Source organism: Monodon monoceros, unplaced genomic scaffold (assembly GCF_005190385.1).
Source record: "Monodon monoceros isolate NGI ecotype Baffin Bay Population unplaced genomic scaffold, NGI_Narwhal_1 Super_Scaffold_13, whole genome shotgun sequence".
Lineage (NCBI taxonomy): Eukaryota > Metazoa > Chordata > Mammalia > Artiodactyla > Monodontidae > Monodon > Monodon monoceros.
The window spans coordinates 48,512,418-48,530,660 of record NW_021703769.1 but is presented as its reverse complement, the minus strand read 5'-3'; the positions used below and the strand labels follow the sequence as shown (position 1 = coordinate 48,530,660).

Below are 18,243 nucleotides of genomic sequence, written 5' to 3'. Positions count from 1 at the left end.
TACTGAGGACCAGTGCTGCGGTTCCCGTGGTAACCGATCCGTGCACGGTGGATGGTCTCTTCAGGGAAGAGAGTGGCATGGGCAGGGCGGGGACTCTGGGCAGCGTGGCAGTCCCCTCCCTCCATCACACTTCTGCCCTTCTAGGCCCCCTGGCCTCAGACCCTGAAGTGGCCAGGCCTGGAAGGTTTCCATGGCCCGGAGGGTTTTGAGCTCCCAAGTGCTACGGGGCTGCACGTGCAGAGATGGAGCGGGGTGAGCGTGGCGAGGGGTGCAGGGCCGAGGAAGCAGCACACGTTTGCCTTAAAGACCAGGTGGCTGCACCACCAACTGCCTCCCCGTGGGCAGGAGGAAAGCACGTTTTCCTTAATGCTGAGGACCACGAGTGTGTGCACGGATAGATATGCTGTTTCAGCAGGTGGTATGCCGGTCACATTTGGGATGGTTTGTTTCGTCCAGAAGGTGTGACCTTTAATCAGTTAAAGGTCTTGATGGAGGAAGTGCTCTCAGGAGTGGACTTGCTGTCCCTTTGGGGTAGTGATTCTGGCCACGTGGCAAGCCTCCCACCCAACAGCTCCCACTGCAGGCCTCTGTGAACAGTGTGCAGTGGTACGTCCCCAACACCTCTGTGTGAGCAGGGACCCCCACAGTGCCCAGGCCAGCCCCCCCGCACGCAAATGCGGGCCTGGGACATGGTGAGGCTTGAGCTCAGTGAGGAGTAGGTGTTGGGTGAAGATGGGTGTGACTTCTGGGGGTTGGGCCCTGCCAGTTCCAGCACGTGTGGCACTGAGCAGAAGGATTGTGGGTTGAGACATGAGGCTGCCACGGTTGGAAACGACTCCAGCATCCAGAGTCAGGAAGTGGGTGGCAGGGTGCTGGGTACGGGGGCCAGGAGGGCTCCCAGGGCTGTGCTAAGGCCCACTATTGAGTGGACCTCATGTCTGACCGGTCGGGGAAGCCACGTAGGCTCCGTCTTTCCTCTGGTCTCTGTTTATTTTCTTTGTCTGAAATGACCTTAATCATTGTTCACATCCCTGCCCCGTCCCACACTGTTTCGTTGGCTGTGTTCCCAGTGGCACCTGGCACGGAGACAAGTGCCTTTCCTGCTTAACCTCAGGTTGTAGCTGGGCCATGTCCCCACGTCGGCAAGTGAATGCATCGCGTGCCAGGCACCATTCCGAAGCTGCCACCTGCCGGAGGAGAGATGGGCACCGCACCCCACAGTTAGCAACTCTGTGTGGGCCAAGGCCCAGTGACTAGCAAGACCCAGTGTCCCACAGGCAGATTTGGGATTTTAGGGGCCAGTAGAATCACAAGTAAAATTCTAGGAGGTACTTGAGGCGACTGCACTTGTATTTGGCCAAATTACAATGTTAAGAAAAGCAAACTGCACCTTATTGGCCCCTCAGAGACCTCCCCACCTTGCTTAGGAGAGAGTCAGGGAGTGGAGTATCTGGTCTCCGGTGTTTCCTCCAGACCAATGTGAAGGCGAGCGGCACAGGGACTGTCTCGCCTTGGCAACCAGAAGCCTTGCTTCTCAAATTGAGCATGTGAAGCTGCTGCAGGACAGGAACCTGAGTGTGTTTCTGGAATGCTCAGTGGACTTGGTAAGCCACTTACGGCATTACTTTTATGCCAGAACAAGCAGGAGCATAACGTGAAGCATAATGCAGTATGTGCCTGAATTTCTGAGTAAAAAATCACAAGACTTCTGCTGAAGGATGCTGACCAAGGTGAAGAAGTGATTCCATGAGGCCTCACCCTCTGGGCTCTGCGGGGCTGTGTGGGGTGAGCACTCAGGCTGGGCTGCAGGTGGTGGGGCCAGCAGAGAGGTCTAATCGACATTCCTCCCGGGAGTGGTGCAAGTTAGGAATCCTCTTTCATCCAGAGGATTTCCAGGGGGTAGAAGATCTCCCATAAATGGAGGAATCACACTTCTAGTATTGGACAACCACACAGTTCAGGGCAAACTGCTGAGAATAGCTAGAAACGCTGGGAACTGGTTTTCTTTTTAATCATATTGAAGCCTTTGGAGAGCTAACCAAGCAGGAAGGAATGACAGACCCATCGGAGAAGGGAGCCCAGGGAGACAGTCTGGAAAGTGTGGCTGGTCCTTGGGCTCCAGGGGGCTGGGGCCTGCATGGGAGGAAGGTGCCCCACACGTGGGTCGGGATCCCCCCCCCACCCTCTGAGAGCCTGCAGCCCAGCCCGTACTCTCTCAGTTCCTGACTTTGGATTAAGGTGGCTGGATTCCTAGTGCACCAGCCACAGGCCAGGGTAAAATGCATACGCTCTAGGGAAGAAAGCATCATCCCAGGTGGCCAGTTTAGAAAGATTTTCACACAGGGTCTGGCTTTCCATCCAGAATAACCAGGTACTGAATGAAAAATAATCAGGCACTCAAGAATACAAGACAATGTGATAAAAAATGCGGAGGAGGAAGCCTTGGGGATCCAGGTGGTAAGGAGGTTTACGGATACCTCCTTGGTGGAAATCTGTCAGGGCTGGGGCTGGGAGTGGGGGAGTGTTCTCAGACAGACTCTGGGCTCTGGGAAGAGCAGAGCTGGAAGGAATGGATTATAATCTACTGGATAAAATAAAAATCCGCTCGGGTACATAGGATGCCAGCTGATAAATACAGATCAAGTGATGGGTGTGAACAGGATTTGTATATAATCTCAAAGTATCTCCGCCACAAATTACCTCTTAATTACAAAGGAAAAGTAATAAATTTAGAGTGGAAACACTTGGCAGGCACTGGGTTTGCCACCAATATTGGGACCAACTGGCATGGTGTTTTTCTTTTTTTCTTTTCTTATAAATTTATTTTATTTTATTTATTTTTATTTTTGGCTGCGTTGGGTCTTCATTGCTGCGTACGGGCTTTCTCTAGTTGCAGCGAGCGGGGGCTACTCTTTGTTGCAGTGCGCGGGCTTTTCATTGTGGTGGCTTCTCGTTGCAGAGCACGAGCTCTAGGCGCACAGTCTTCAGTAGTTGTGGCACAAGGGCTTAGTTGCTCCGCGGCATGTGGGATCTTCCTGGACCAGGAATCGAACCCGTGTCCCCTGCATTGGCAGGCAGATTCTCAACCACTGCGCCACCAGGGAAGTCCCATGGTTTTCCTTGAGGTGATACAACATCGCTTCTGTGACGTTCTGCCAGAAATGTTAGATGCAGATCTCACATGAGACATTCTGTGGAACGACTGGCCCAGGCTCTTGAGAGTGTCACTTCGGGAAGGAGGTGGACTAGGAGCCAGGTTGAAGGCGGCTGAAGACACGACAGTCAGTGTGTGGCTGTGGCCTGCATCTTGGAACATAGGAATAGCTCTAGAGGCCACTCCTGGGACAGTGGACGGGGTCCGAGCTCGACCTCCATGTCAGGGTTGCGCTGCCTGCTGTTTTTGGTCTGTGGCGTGTCTGTCCGCTGTGCATCCCAAGTGTGGGTTGATGTGGCACTCTGGCCTCACGCGCTGGGCCTGGAGGAGAGCCTGCCTGGGGCGGGTGTGGCAGGGGGGGCAGCAACAGGGCGGGTGGGTGGGGCCGGCACCACCTCACCTTCCCAGGAGCTGCGGGAGGTGGAGAGGTCGATGATGAGGAGTGACATTTCAAAGTGCCTGGGTGTACAGACGTCTCTTAAGACCCTGCTTTCAATTCCTTTGGCTATATGCAAAGAAGGGAAATTGCTGAATCATATAGTGACTCTTTTAATTTTTAGGAGCTGCCACACTGTGTTCCACAGAGACTGTACCATTTTACATTCCCACCAAAAGCTTACAAAGTTCCCTAGAAACAGAAAATGATTACCAACCAGAATTCCAACCCAGTAAAAATACCCTTCAGGAATAAAGGGGAAATTAAGACAGTTTCAGACCAACAAACACCAAGTTGTCAGCCGCAGCCCCTTTACTAAAGGACATACTTAAGGGTGTTCTTCAGGCAGAAAGAAAATGCTCTCAGGTGGAAACACCCAATGCAGGAGGGAAAGGGCAAGTATGTGGGTAACTCTAGGTGACTGCTGGTGGGATAAAATAATACTGATGATGTCTTGTGGGATTTAAGACATTACACTGAATTAAAGTCCAGGATAACAACAGCACATGAGTGTGTGTGGAGGTGAGTGGAGTTAATTATGTTTGGGGGGCATGCCGGGATCTTAGTCCCCTGACCAGGGATCAAACCCATGCCCCCTGCAGTGGAAGCTCGGAGTCTTAACCATTGGACTGTCCCTAGTGGAGTTAATTCTGACCATGTGTTGCCTGGGAACAGGTAAAATGCAGTTAATTGGACCTTGATGCATCAAGGGTACCTATTATAATCTCTAAAGGAACCACTGAAAGAATAGTAAAAGGCTTACTTTGTTAGAGGGAGGAGATGGAAAATAAAAAATATTCCAAAAGAAGGCAAGAAAGAACAAAAGAAGATAGAACAGCTGTGACAAACAGAAAGCAAACAATGAGACGGTGGATCCACTCTCTGTAACCACACTGAATGCAACAGGACCAAAGGAAGCAATTAAAAGGAAAAATGGTCAAACTGGAACTTGAAAAGGCTAGCTGCTTACAAAGGACACACAAAATAAAAGGATCTAGGAGGGTTGAGTGTGAAAGGATGGAAAGCAAAATCCTGCCAGCAGCAACCCCAGAGAGCAGGCGACAGGGAGGCCGGACGGTCCCCGGCGGGCTTTTATTCCGAGGACTGGAAACTACAGAGAGCTTGGAGGTTTCCCTGGATGCCACATCTGGGTTCTGATTCCTGGCCGTCTTGTGGGGAGCAGCCCAGCGTCCCCCGAGTGACATTTCCCAGAACTTCCTCTGTCGCGCGGCAGCCTGCAGCGCCTCTGTCCTGAGAGCCAGCCTTCCTGTCCACCGTCAGCACCTCGCTGGTCTACCTCCTTTCTGTTCTCTCTCGACAGCCCTTTGCTTCCCTTTGTTCTGGACTGGGAGCTGTGTACATAGTGGGGTTTGCTCTGTACTGGAGGCCGTGGAAAGGATCCATGTTTTTTCCTGCTTATCGCCTCAAAGCTGGTTTTTCTATACGCGTGAAAGACGTGCCTGGGACCTGTCAGGAGGGAGCAGACGGCCCTGGTGCGTTGGCGTCGCAGGCTTGGTCCTGCCCTCATGGGTGTGCGGGGTGCTGGCCACGACGTGACGGGGACACTGAAGAGCAGCTTAGCGCTCCCTGTGATCTGAGTTCCAGTACAGTGGCTGGTAACGGTGACAGCACTGGCGGTTTTGTTTTTAAAGAACCAGAGGAATAGCAGTGTCCCTGAGAAAGAGCGTGACGTTGCAGACGTCTGCTCCGTGTCAGCGTAAACGTAGGACCAGGTGCGTGCGGGTCCCCATCTGTGAACGTGTCCCCATCCCTTCCCATAAGCCTCTGTGACGCTGATGCTGCCCTCATTTGGCCAGAACATGTTAGTGGGCTCCAGGGATGCCCTCAGGCTGCCGTGGGTGGGTCAGAAGGACCGTGGTGCGTGGTGACTGACCCTCTGCAGTGTCCCCCTGTGGTGTGGGGATGATGAGCACCTGATCCTGAGCTGGCAGGAGAGTTGTGTGCCACATCACCATCCACTACTGTGGCCTCAGTGGCAGAACAGGTGGGGTGCCATGGCTGCACTGTTTGTGCTTGTGGCCCCTGGGGAGGTGGGCCGCTCCTCTCCAGCTGCGCTGCCCGGCCTGGCCCACGTGTGCTGCATGACAGGTGTCCAAGATGGAAAGGTGCCTTTTCCTGAGTGTGTGCACAGCACAAACCAGGGCTTCCAGAAGTTCTGTTCTTCCGGTGGTGGGCATCCACACAGGGCTCTGTCAATTTAGAAGTGTTGTGGTCCCTTCTCCTCCCGCATCGAGGACACAAGTCCAAGGGACGAGGTGACTCCTACCATGTCCCTGGAGTCAGTGCAGCTGCTGTTCACGAGCGCCCTGACCAGAGCGAGGCTGGAGCCAGGGGCGTTTGCACGGGCTCGATGGGCCTCCAGCACGTCGTAGCCCTCGGCAGCCCGCAGGGACTGACCAGCGTTGCTTCCAGGGAGGCTCTGGGAAGAGGAGGCAGTGTGGGGAGCAGCAGCGAAGGGCCGGTAGGGCCGTCGTGGGATGAGCAGAGCAGAGTAGACTCCAGAAACCGATGCATGTGTTCAGGGAGTTAGGTGTGAAAGTATTCAGAACAAGGTGGATTGTGCAGTACTTAATGCTAACGGCTGGCTCTCCATTTTGATACAAGGGAGTAGGTAGGTTTTACACATACATATTTCAGGCAGAGACCTAAATTTTAAAAAAACAACGATTGAAGCATTTGAGGAAAAACAGAAGAATATATTTGTAATCTTTGAATGAGGAAAGCTGGCCTATGTAAGATACAGAAAAATCTATAAAGGGAAAGATTGGTAAATCTGATTTCACAGAAATAAAAAACTTTTGTAATATCAAGATCAACATAAACAATGTTAAAAAGTGACATTTAGGGAGAAAATTTTTTCCCGTATATAACCAGAGGTTAATAGTAAGAACATTTAAAGGCATCTGTAGATCACTAAGAAACTCATAAACAGTCTAATAGAAAATGGACAGAGGTATAAACAGGTAAAGAGGAGGGAATTTAAGTGACACCCAAACCTCCAGCCTGACCACCAACCAGGGAAATGCAGACTAAACCCAGGTGTCAGTTTCTGGCTATTCACGTGACAAGTGGTGTTGGGTCCCACCCAGGGAGTGCTGGACTGCTCCTGGGAAGAAGTGGCCGGTGGGGCATCGAGACAGCCACTGTTAAACCCACAGGTCCCTTCACCCACCATCCCCCTCATCCGTCCTGTGGCAGTTCTCAGTGCATGGGAGTCCTGGCCCACTCCGTGATCCTCTTGAGGGGGCCGTGGCACCGGTGCTACGGCTGTGCCCACAGGGTCGGGTGGCTTTGCGCCTGATTAGCGAGTCTGCGGGCAGCGCTCTGTAGGAGCAGGGAGAGCAGAGCAGCCGTGCCCCGTTTCCAGTTACGTGCATAAAAATGCCAACCCAAATAACGCTCCGTGTGTTCACTTACACGTCTGCCTCATGTGGAGGGAAGATGTGGGAGATGCCCATCTCCCTGGGAAGGACAGCGGGGTGGGAGGCAGGGTGGAGACGCCAGCCCTTTCTGCTCCGTCTTCTGAATTGTTTGCATCTGCAGTTGACATATTGGGATATCAGATGATTATGAAAATGTGGATAAATGCATGAGGACGTTTTCTGGCAGCTGCTAACGTGCCTCTTTGTTGGCAGGTATGGATCCTGGCGGGAGCCTGTCAACCCCTACTACGTCAACTCTGGCTATGCCCTCGCCCCAGCCACCAGCGCCAACGACAGTGAGCAGCAGAGCCTGTCCAGCGATGCTGACAGCCTGTCCCTCACCGACAGCAGCGTGTAAGTGCCCCTGCCTGGGAGAGCAGCCCCTAAGGGGCAGCCAGGGCCGTCTCCCCAGAAGCTGTTTTGGGGCCCTCCCCAGTGGGGTGTCAGTGCATCCGCATTGCAGGGAGTGTCGCTAGAAATCCGCAAGCAAACTGGAGCCAAGGTTTGTTGTAGTTGCTTCCCTCCAGGCCAAGGCTGCTGGAACCTTTGGAAGAGGGAAAGCCTCAGAGCTGCCTGGGCTGGCGCCCCAGGTTCTGGGTCTCTCTGGTGTTCACGTCGGAGGCGCGGCCAAGGCGGGCCGTCCCCGAGGGCGTCTCCAGTCCATCCTGCTCTGCGCTCACGCTCCTTTAATCTGGAAGCTGTCTCACCTGCTCAGCCGTGCTTGTCGTCCCCTCAGTGTGGTTCTGTTCTGCCCGACAGCTCAGGGGTGGCCACCAGGGGCCACAGGAGCCACATTGAGCCTCTGTGTCACTTGATGGTGACAGCTTCCTTCATCGTCCTCTCCAGGGAAAACCCTCCCTTGGGGGGAAGTGCTTGTTTCTGATACCTTTCTCTTTGGTTCAGCAGGTGACTTTGGGGACCCAGGCGTGCGTCAGAAGTTTGATTGTGTCAGACCATGCCCATGTCACATCAGGGTGTTGCCTATCTGCCTGCTTGGGTCACGTGGGGCCCTGAATCCACCACCCATGAGTGTCAGGCTCGCCCAGCTTTCGGTCGTACGCCGTTTGCCATCTGGCCACCACCGAGGGGAAGGTTCTGGCCGGGCCCAGGCCCAGGGCAGGAGGCATCCTTTGGCTGTGAAGCCAGCAGGTGTGGGCCCGTGGCCGCATCTGCAGGTGTCCTGTCCCCACGAGAGCATGTGGGGTTGTGGCCCTGGCTGCTCTCAGCGGGTCATGGGGACTCTGCCCCCGCCCTGGCTAGGGTCTAGAGGTCAGATAGGTCTAAATAAAGAGGAAAAGGCTGCCGAGCTCGTCTTTGTAGGTGAGCAGGCCTTTCCACGTTGAGGTCTTGCTCTGTGGGCCGTCTTCTCGGTATACGCTTTGTACTGCCTGTGTCTTTGCGCTGCTTTCCACGCTGCATCCCGCTGGACGGGATGGGGCAGGCTGCTGGATGGGATGGGGGGTCAGGCCGCTGATGGGACGGGTCCCTGAGCAGGTTCCTGTAGCCCCGTGCTGTGTGCACCTGGTGCCCTTTCTCTTCCCCTTTGGTGACCACATGGTGGAGGTGTCATCCCGTCAGATTGAGCCTCTGTGGGGCATTTCTCATTCATCATTACCTTCTCCTTTGTCTTGAATCTTTAATATAAAATGTTGACATGTTTTTAACAACTTAGTTGAAATTACTGGGGTTTCAAACACTACCTTCCGTGAATATGAAGTATCACATAAAAGGGTTCCAACGAACTGCAGCCCTTCAGACCCCCGGGAGCAGCTGACAGCACGAGATCTGTTTTCCTCTTCCCCAAAACTCAGTTACTGCAATGACAATTAGTCTCTTAATTCTCTCCAAGGAAAGGACATGTGTTTGCTAAAGGGAAGATCTAAACATTTTTAAATATTTTTTTCCCTGATGTTCTCTTCATCTTGGTTTACACTGAGACTCAGAAGTGTAGCATAGTCGAGAATTAGGGATGTAAAATTGTGGCAGATATTTGAATGTATATGAGGCAAAAAAGAGGATCGTGTGTTTCATCTAAATTATTTCTGATGGCAACTCAGGGTCGCCTCCACCTGGTGAAGTGCTTCCTAGTCCATTGACTTCGGGCATAGATTCTGAGGATGGTGCCTGATCCTCAGAAGCGTATGGATTTTAGGTGCCCTGTCAGAGTACATGAGAAACAGACAAGTTGGTGGCTTGGGACACCTGAACAAGCCCTGGGATATGTGAGGGCGTTCAGATGTACTTGACGCTCTTCGCTGATGCCTGTCCCCTGGAGCAGCCTGGCCCTGCTGGACTGCTGAGCCATCTGCACTGTGGCACTGCCTGGGACCCTGACAGCCAGGGACACCTGGGTACACCACAGCCTCTCTCTGCCCTGCTCTGAACCTAAGTGCACCCTTTCCACCCAGCCTGGGGTGCAGCCCTGCCCGCCCACAAAGCCACAGAGCTGTGGATGTGTGTCTGCCCGGGATGGGACCAGGACACACCGAGTGCTGTGTGCTTGGTGCCTTTGCTAGGCGCTCTAGCAGTCGATGCAGTGAGATCAGAATTGTCATGGCTGCGTGTTCACATCCTGGTGTCCAGTGAAAACAGCACTGCTCTGGCAGCACTTGCCCTGTGGGCAGTGCTTGAGCAGGATGCAAGGGGTTAGGATCACTGGCACAGACGTTCACTGCACCTGCCGGACAACTGGGAGGCTAGAGTCTTTCAGTAGCAGACGATTGGGAGGGCCATCTCTTCGAGCTGTCGGAGGTGGCAGCATGCCGCAGAGTCCTTCAGAGACAGAAGCGGGGACCAGAGAAGGCTCCTGTTGGCCACTGTGCTCCCCAGAGTAGCTTTCAAATGGCAGGAGAGAGCTGCCGAGTTCTTAAGGGACAGTACGTGTGCAGTGAGCCATGTGTTGGATCTGCTACTTCTCTTGAATAAGTGCTTCATTATTTTAAAGACAGTATGTAATTTAAAAAAAATTTTATTTATTTATTGGGTTGCTCCAGGTGTTAGTTGCAACAGGTGGGCTCCTTAATTGCAGCTCCAGGACTCCTTAGTTGCGGCACACGGTCTCCTTAGTTGTGGCATGTGAACTGTTAGTTGCAGCATGCATGTGGGATCTAGTTCCCTGACCAGGGATCAAACCCAGACCCCCTGCATTGGGAGTGTGGAGTCTTATCCACTGCACCACCAGGGAAGTCCCAACAGTATGTAATTTAATTTTTATTTTTATCATAATCTTCAAAAGGGTTTATAACTAAAATTTACATCAAGGAAGCTAATTTGAGCATTTGACAGAGAGATTACACTGCATTACCAATTTACCTTGGAAGAAAGCAGAATATAGGAACCTTGGAAATCTCTTTCAACGGTATCTAGATTGTCTTGGCCACCCATTTTGCAGCCCTCCAATGTTTCCAGTCCATTTAGAGCACCCCTTCCAGGTAGGCACACCATATCCTGCCTGGGCAGTAAAGCAGGGGTCAGCACACATTTTCCATAAAGGATCACGAATAGTCTCTGTCCCATGTTCCTCCTCTGCTTTAAAAATGTAAAAGTCATTCTTAGCCCATCACACCTCAGAAAAATAGGCTGTGCTGGCCCTGCTCTAGATAAAGCCAGCTCAGCTGAACTTGGTTGAGCCATTCTATTTGTGCTTACTCTGGACTGTCTCTTTCTCCTGGACAGGGATGGAGTCCCACCTTACAGGATCCGCAAGCAGCACCGCCGGGAGATGCAGGAGAGCGTCCAGGTCAACGGGCGCGTGCCTCTACCTCACATTCCTGTAAGTTCGTCTGCACAGCCCTCACCCTCCCCGTCTCCGAGTTTGGGGCTCACCTGCCCTCCTGGACCCGTGCCCACCTGTTCTCTCCACTCTGACCAGGCTGCTGTGGCACTGGCCTGGCTTCCGAGGAGCTCAGCTCAGGTCCAGGCACGGCACACAGTCACACGCATTCTCGCCCTGTGGCTGGAGGGGGTAGTGCCTGCACAGTCGGTACAGATGAGCAGGGACTGCCCTCCTCACAGCCTTTCCCATCGTGTTAAGTGAGGTGCTTCTCCTGGAGGTGGGAGAACCGCTCGGAGCCTGTCGCTGGCTCGATGCCCAGGCCTGGCCAGACTGGCGGCCGGCGGCTCTGTGGGACAGCGTGGCAGTGCCCCCGTCCTGAGCACCCATGAGCACTGCTTTGTTCGGGATGAAACAAGGCATCGGCCGCCTGTGGCTGAACTGTGGGGCATCCTGACTTCAAAGCTGCCTCAACTTCACCTCTTGGATAAAAATAACAAGGTGATAGTGGGCACTGATCGTGGGCACTGGGGACCCTCAGAGAGCCCAGTGCAGGGTGGGGCTGGGCAGAGAGTTCCTTTGCTGATGACGGGAGGGATTAGCTGTTCTCGTTTGGACGCGTTGACTTGGAGCGGGAAAGACCTTGCAGGGAAGATGTGGTCTTGTCGCGTTGGTGCATCCACAGTGACTCGTGTCTTCCTGGCGGTTTCTGTGCAGGGAGAGCAGATGCATCTCAGGATTGTTGCACACACCTGCCCTGCATCAGGATTCCTTGGTTAGAGTCTTTTCACTTTTCTGTAGATGCTTTAATTTCCAAATAAGAAAAGTGATATGGTTGAGAAGAGGGCATTTTGTCACCTCCCAGCTACCCCTTGGCACAGATGCGCCTGAACCAGGCACCGATGGTGTCTGCTTAGGGACAAGTGGAAGACGCTATGAGGGCTGTGTGTGCACGTACATGTACGCATGTGCGCATGCGTGTGCCTGCCTGTGGGCAGCCTCCTGGGGAGCGCTGAGCTGGCTCATGTCTGGAGCAGCCTGGGCCTGAGCCGAGGCCATGGCCACACATGTCCTCTCTGCTCTGTGGACCAGGCTGGGCAGGGGCACAGAAGAGGTGCCCAGCATCTTGTGTCCTGGAAAATAGGGGTGTGAGGGGACACGGAAAGGGTCACAGTCAGTGCCGTGGAGTGGGGTCCGTGCGTGGATGCTGACGTGACGGGGGGGGGGGGTCGAGCCCGTTGATGAGCAGGGTGTCAGCATCGTCCCCAGTGTCCCCTCACAGACCACATACTCCCGGGGGAGAAAGCTGCTTTGTGAAAGGACCTGCCTGGGCTCCTACGTCCGCGACAGGACGCCAGAGCTACCCCTGTGAGGACATAGCCTGAGCCGAGGGCCGTCCTGCACAAGAACTGCCCTTTAACTCTCATAGGTCACGGGGTCATGAAAATCCCATGTGGACCCAGCTGAGGCCACCGCACCCTCCAGGGTGAGCCCAGGGAGGCGGGTCGGGGCTGGAGGTGCTCGTGTGGGAGAGTCCCTGCATGTAGGAAGCACGCCGTCTGCTGTCAGATCCAGAAAAAACGTTCTTCATGTTCTTGCAACTTGTCTGCAAGTTTGAGATTTTTTCCAAAATAAAATTTTTTTAATTTGAAAAATTAAGCAAAGTGTTAGACAAAACCTACAAAAAGAGCCGGAGTAGCACGGGGGCGGGTTGTCTGCGTGCAGCACTGAGAGGGGCGGAGAGGACAGGGTGGCCCAGAGCCCACGTGCCGCCCGAGCAGCTTCCAGAATCAGAACAGCGGTGCCCTTGGGTCCCGGAAGGCCCTTGGCGGGCAGTCCTGCATCCTGAGGGTCTGTGTTTCCAGGCCCTGCACCTTGAGCCCAGATTCAAGAGAACGGCCGTGCCGGGTAAATGGGGTGAGAGGAGAAACACTGTGAGTGGCCTGCAGTCGGGGGAGTCCTCCCTGGGGTGCGGCTGTCTGCACGCGGGGAGCGCAGTCCCTGCCAGGGCGAGGGCTGGTCGGGGGCTGGTCAGCAGCTGTGCTCAGCCTGGCCATGTGCTCGGGGCAGAAGGTGCAGCCGAGTTTTGTTCAGTGACGTGGTTTGAGGTTCAAGGTGAAGAGACTTCAGCCTCATCCGCCACGACTCACGTGGACACCTTCCCCGCCAACGGGAAGAGAATGCTGCTTCGCGCCTCTGTTCGCCAGCGACATGTCTTCTGTGGCTGGTGCCCCGGGAGCCCGTGCACATTGTTTGATTGTCGGACCAGACGCTGGGTGCTGGGCGGAGGTGGGTCCAGGGAGCTGGGACTCCTGTTGCCGTTGTATGTCTTTTTTGGGAGTTGCCATTTCTCGGGGGGTCTACTGTGTTCAGTGCTCCTCGCTGCAAGATGCACAGGGGTTTGGGGAGGCCAGTGGAGGGGACGCATGTGGGTGACTGTCGTGGGAGAGAGGTGCCAGCATGTGGGGGAGCCTGTGGCCCTCCACATGTGAAGTGTCTGGTCCTGAGATCCTTAAGGCTGAGAGAGGAGCCTCTTCTTTCTTTGTTGGCCTTTTAGATTCCTCAGAAGTTTCACATTTTTATTTACTTGAAATATTTTCCTTTGTGGTTTTTTTTAAATTTCTTCAAAGCTGGAGAGGTTACCGTTCTTCCATGAATCTGATAATCATTGTAACTTCTGACAGCTTTCCTATTTTTGCAGTCACAGCTGCACAGCTTGGAGGCTGTTTTCCAGAATGGAGTCGCTGGATCTCGTCAAGAACTTTTTCCTTCTGCTCTTGTGTGGTCAGAACCGTGCGCTCTCACCATCTGGATGTCGTGCTAGTGTCACAGCACTCTTGGCTCAGTGCTCCCTGCCCCGGCTCTCCTACCTCTGACCTCTGACCAGCCAGCTTGGTGGGGCCGGGCTGCCCTCAGGTCCCCATGGTCTGTCCCAACGCCCGCTCTTGAGGACTCCTTCCAGGGCCCGGCCTTTTGGCCGTCCCACCACCCAGTTGTCTGGGGCTCATCATCCACGCCCACCTTCTCTCAGGACCTTCTAGAAGTGCTGGGCACCCTGACTGCCCTTCTTGGGCATGGGCTCCTTGGCTCCAGGACAAACCTCTGACTGGTGTTGGGCACTGCCTGGCCCTTGGCACCAGCTTCTCCGCCTCTGAAGCATTGGCCTGTGTCCAGGCCTCTTCGAGCCTGTCGTGGTCAGCGTCAGCCTCAGTGGCTTGTTTCTGAGCCCTTGATGTCACATTCTTCCCTAATTTTACATGTTTCTGAGGAACCAGGAACTGTTCTCCTGTCTTGTAGATAAGGAATGGGTGTGCAAATCCAGACCATGTCCAGAGCCCCCGGTGGGAGGGCTGTGTGGGCACCAGCTCCACCCAGGCTCCCACCCCTGTCCCGCGGCTTCCCGCCTCGCCTGCTTCTGTCTGGAGGCCAGGGTTCTACACAGCCACTATCCACCCAGAGGTCAGAGAGGGCCCCTGTGCGCCACCCTGTCCCCAGGCCCTTCCAGGCCCTCCCTCCCTTGGGTCTCCCCTCTCCCTCACCAGCCTCCTCATGCAGCACTCCTGCCACTCCCATCCCTCCCTCACTTAGACCTCAGTGGCTTAGATTTTTAAAACATGTTTTGCTATAGAGGACGTTTATTGGGACAACTGGTGAAATTGGAATAAGATCTGTGATTAGATAAGAATATTGTATCAGGATTTTTTTTTTTTATAATTGTCCTGTAGCTAGGTACAAGATTGTCCTTGGTTTTTGTTAAATACATTCTAAAGCGTATGGGAGTTAGCGGGCGTCACATGTGCAGAGTGTTCTCTGCTGGCTCAGGAAAGTGTGTGCCTGTCTGTGTCTAGGGGAGAAAGTTACAGCAAGTGTGGCAGGTGGCAGTGGGCTGGGGTCCAGGTGAGGGTGCACAGGAGTTCTTCGTACTCTTCTTGCAATTGTTTTGGATTTGAAATTATTTCACATTAAAGCTAGCTACTCCCCACCCCCACAAAAGAAAAAGCTATCCAGTGTATTGTTGTAAACTGCATCGCGGAATTATGTTCTCTGAAAGGAAGAGCCATCTGTCATCCCACCTCTCCCTTGACTCTTTCCTGTACCCAGTATTTTGTGTCCCTCATCCCAACCTCAGAGTCCAGAGCCTGGTCCACACACACCTGAGTGCCAGGCACTGCTGCCCCCTTGTGTGCAGGGCGGGCGCTGCAGGGAGCGGCCAGCCCTTCTGGCCCGTGGGCTCGTCCTGTCCTCAGTGGTCTTCGCAGCTGCAGCTCTCCTGCCACGCCTCTGCCACGGCCCCAGCTGCCCTGGGTCCCAGCCTGGGCAGTCACGAGAAGCGCTTCTCTGGGACAGGCCAGAAGCTCTCTGGGTAGGCGCCCCTGGGCTGAGGGCGCCGGGGTGGCCTTTGTCCTGGGGACGCAGCTCCCGGCCTGCTCAGTGTCTCCATCCAGGGTCATGTGAGGTGGGAAGTGGTGGTGTCTGCTCGTTCTCACTGCTGGGTCAGCTCTGGGTTGGATAAAATGCAGGCCCCATGTTCTCTCCTCACCTGTGGCGTGGCAGGCCACCCGGGCGCGGAGCAGCTCCACACTGCACGTACGGCTCACCGGCAGCGTCTCCTTGCAGCGCACGTACCGAATGCCAAAGGAAGTCCGTGTGGAGCCCCAGAAGTTTGCCGCAGAGCTCATCCACCGCCTGGAGGCTGTGCAGCGGACGCGGGAGGCCGAGGAGAAGCTGGAGGAGCGGCTGAAGCGTGTCCGGATGGTGAGTGGGTCCCATGGCGGGGCGCCACGCCGGGTCACTGAGGTGTGTGACCACACTCGATAGAGTTTAGGGGGCCTTCAGGCCCTGAGCTGCTCCCACCAGGGCCCCCTAGCACCTCCCCGCCCCACTGGATCATGCTCCACCCCGACTTGGGGGCTTATGGGCAGCTCTCCCATGACACCTGCTCGCGGACCCAGGCCTGGCCTGCATCCTGCTCAGTGCCCTCCCTGCCACGCGGAGCTGAGATGCCCTCACATGGGCAGGAGGGGCAGGAGGCTCCCACTTGTCACTTCCGAGTGCAGAGTGGCTTTTGGGTCTGGACACAGGCTCTGTTTTGTCTTGTTTTCTGACCTGCAGCCTTGTTTGATGGAACTTTGGAGGCTCAGAAGTTTCATAATATTTGTAATTTATTTGCGTTAATACCTTTCTGCCCATAACTGCCAGAGATACCTTGCTTTTGTTGCCCTGGGCGTGTCATTCTACTAGATTCGTTTCCACACATTCAGGGCCTCCGTGCAGAGGTGCTGGTGACAGGCGTGCCCCTCACACGCCCTCCCTGTGCCCAGTCCCCCCTGGACTCTGTGGGCCTCAGTTCTGTGTCCCACGGGCCTTTGCTTTTTCTCTTAGAGCAGAAATCTGTTCTCTTCTCGATATTTTGCCCAATACCTGAAACTCAAAAATGTGACATTTCCTGAAGGAGTTGTTTCTCCACCCGATCTTCCTATTTAATATACAGGACCTGAGCCCTCGCTGGACCCCATCAGAACCCTTGGGAGGGCCCTGCTGTTTCAGTTCCGCGTTCCCCGGGTGGGCCGTGTGTACAACAGTCTGGAGGCACTGCCATCAGGGTGGACATGGGGCCTGGCACGTGGTCACACCTGGAGGTCCCCTCTCCTGCCACCTGCACCCGGCTCCAGAGCTCCCAGTGATGCCCAGCCCTGAAACAGGGGGCCTGGCTCCCCCATCTTCCCCTGTAGGGAGACAGCAGGCAGGTTTCCCGTAGCGTGTCAGAACCTGGGACCCCTCACAGCACCAGAAGGCAGCCCTGAGAGTGAGACGCTGGTGGGCAGGGCTGTGCTGCGAGAAGCCTCAGGGAGCCTGCTTGGCCCTCGCTCTCCTCTTCCGCCCGCATGGCAACGGCACGGCCCTCACAGCAGAGAAGGTGTGGCCTGAGGGCTTCCCCTGAGCTGACCAGATGTCCTCGCGCAGCCCCCGAGGTCACCCGACAGGCACCCACCCTGCCGGCTCCCGTGACTTGGTCTCACTGCTTGGGAGGGAGTGGCCGGCAGGGCTGGGGTCGGGGGTTGCGCTGCCTGAGCTGCTCTCATTCAGGCCGTGAGGCCTGTGGAGGAGCTGAAGGGACAGTTAGGGGCATGGTTTCCGCCTCCTGCGACCCCGCTCTGAAAAAACGAACACAGGGGGAAGGGGAAGGGTAAGCTGTGACAAAGTGAGAGAATGGCATGGACATGTATACACTACCAAACATAAAATAGATAGCTAGTGGGAAGCAGCTGCATAGCACAGGGAGATCAGCTCGGTGCTTTGTGACCACCTAGAGGGGTGGGATAGGGAGGGTGGGAGGGAGGGAGACACAAGAGGGAAGAGATACGGGAACATATGTATATGTATAACTGATTCACTTTGTTATAAATCAGAAACTAACACACCATTGTAAAGCAGTTATACTCCAATAAAGATGTTAAAAAACAACCACAAAAAACACAGATCAGAGTTCCCGTGGAGTGCAGGTGCTTCAGCAGGAGCTTGGCCCCAGGTCACGCGTGTGACGAGGCCGTGTCTTCCTCGGCCAGCAGCATTTCCACAGCACTACCTCTCTGTGAGGCAGCCCCGAGCACGTCGCTGTTAACAGCTCTTAAAACCAACGTGCTTAGGACATAACGTGTGTAACATTCCATGAAAGAAGTTTAAGAAAGCGAGAATCCACCACCTTTTCATTGCGGACTTGAGCTTTCGTAATCGTTCTGTTAAGTGTTCGGTCTTGGCTCAGGGGCTACGTGTGCTTGTGGTCCTGGGAGGTCAGCGTTCTGGGCGAGACATCCTACAGGCAGCTGCAGCTCTAGGTATTGAGTGTGCTTTTCTGACGTCTGACTCTGAGACTCTTTCTCTTTGTGGCGTCCGTGACAGGCGCTTGGTGGCTGTGCCTGGAGCCCATGAGCTCACAGGGGAGGGGCTGGACCGAACGGTGTTCTCTGACTTAACAGAAAGTGTCCAAACGAATGTCTAGTGCCAGTTCAGGAGCTGGTCGGCAGGCACGGGGCCTCAAGCTCAGGCAGGCTGCCACTTGCAGTGACCGTTGGCCATTGGTGCCCGGCCTCAGGATCATGTTCTCAGGCACACGGCTGCTCCGATTGGTCTGCTCCCACAGGCATCCCTCAGTCCCCAGGGGTGTGGCACCCTGCCCAGCAGCTGGCAGTGCGGTCTTGAGTCTCTTACTCCGTGTGACTTTGTAAGCTATATGAATCATGCTATAAGTGAGAGTCCTTATTTAAGAGGAATAACTACAGTATTTTTATTTTTGGCTGTGCTGCACAGATTGTGGGATCTTAGTTCCCCAACCAGGGTTCGAATCCAGGATCCTGCAGTGAAAGCGCCAAGTTCTAACCACTGGACCTCCAGGGAAGTCCCACTACAGATTTTTTTTTTTTTTTTTTTTTTTTTTTTT

General features: G+C 54.5%; 1 protein-coding gene across 3 annotated transcripts in view; it reads left to right on the top strand.

Annotated features, from left to right (window-relative positions):
* Window positions 1–18,243, top strand: part of AXIN1 (axin 1) — a 54,597-nt gene that overhangs the window by 26,068 nt on the left and 10,286 nt on the right. For all 3 annotated transcript variants that reach the window (XM_029219722.1, XM_029219721.1, XM_029219723.1), the window contains exons 3-5: window positions 7,247–7,387; window positions 10,709–10,805; window positions 15,423–15,560. In XM_029219722.1, coding sequence (XP_029075555.1) covers window positions 7,247–7,387; window positions 10,709–10,805; window positions 15,423–15,560 — 376 coding nt within the window. The remainder of the gene's footprint in view (window positions 1–7,246; window positions 7,388–10,708; window positions 10,806–15,422; window positions 15,561–18,243) is intronic.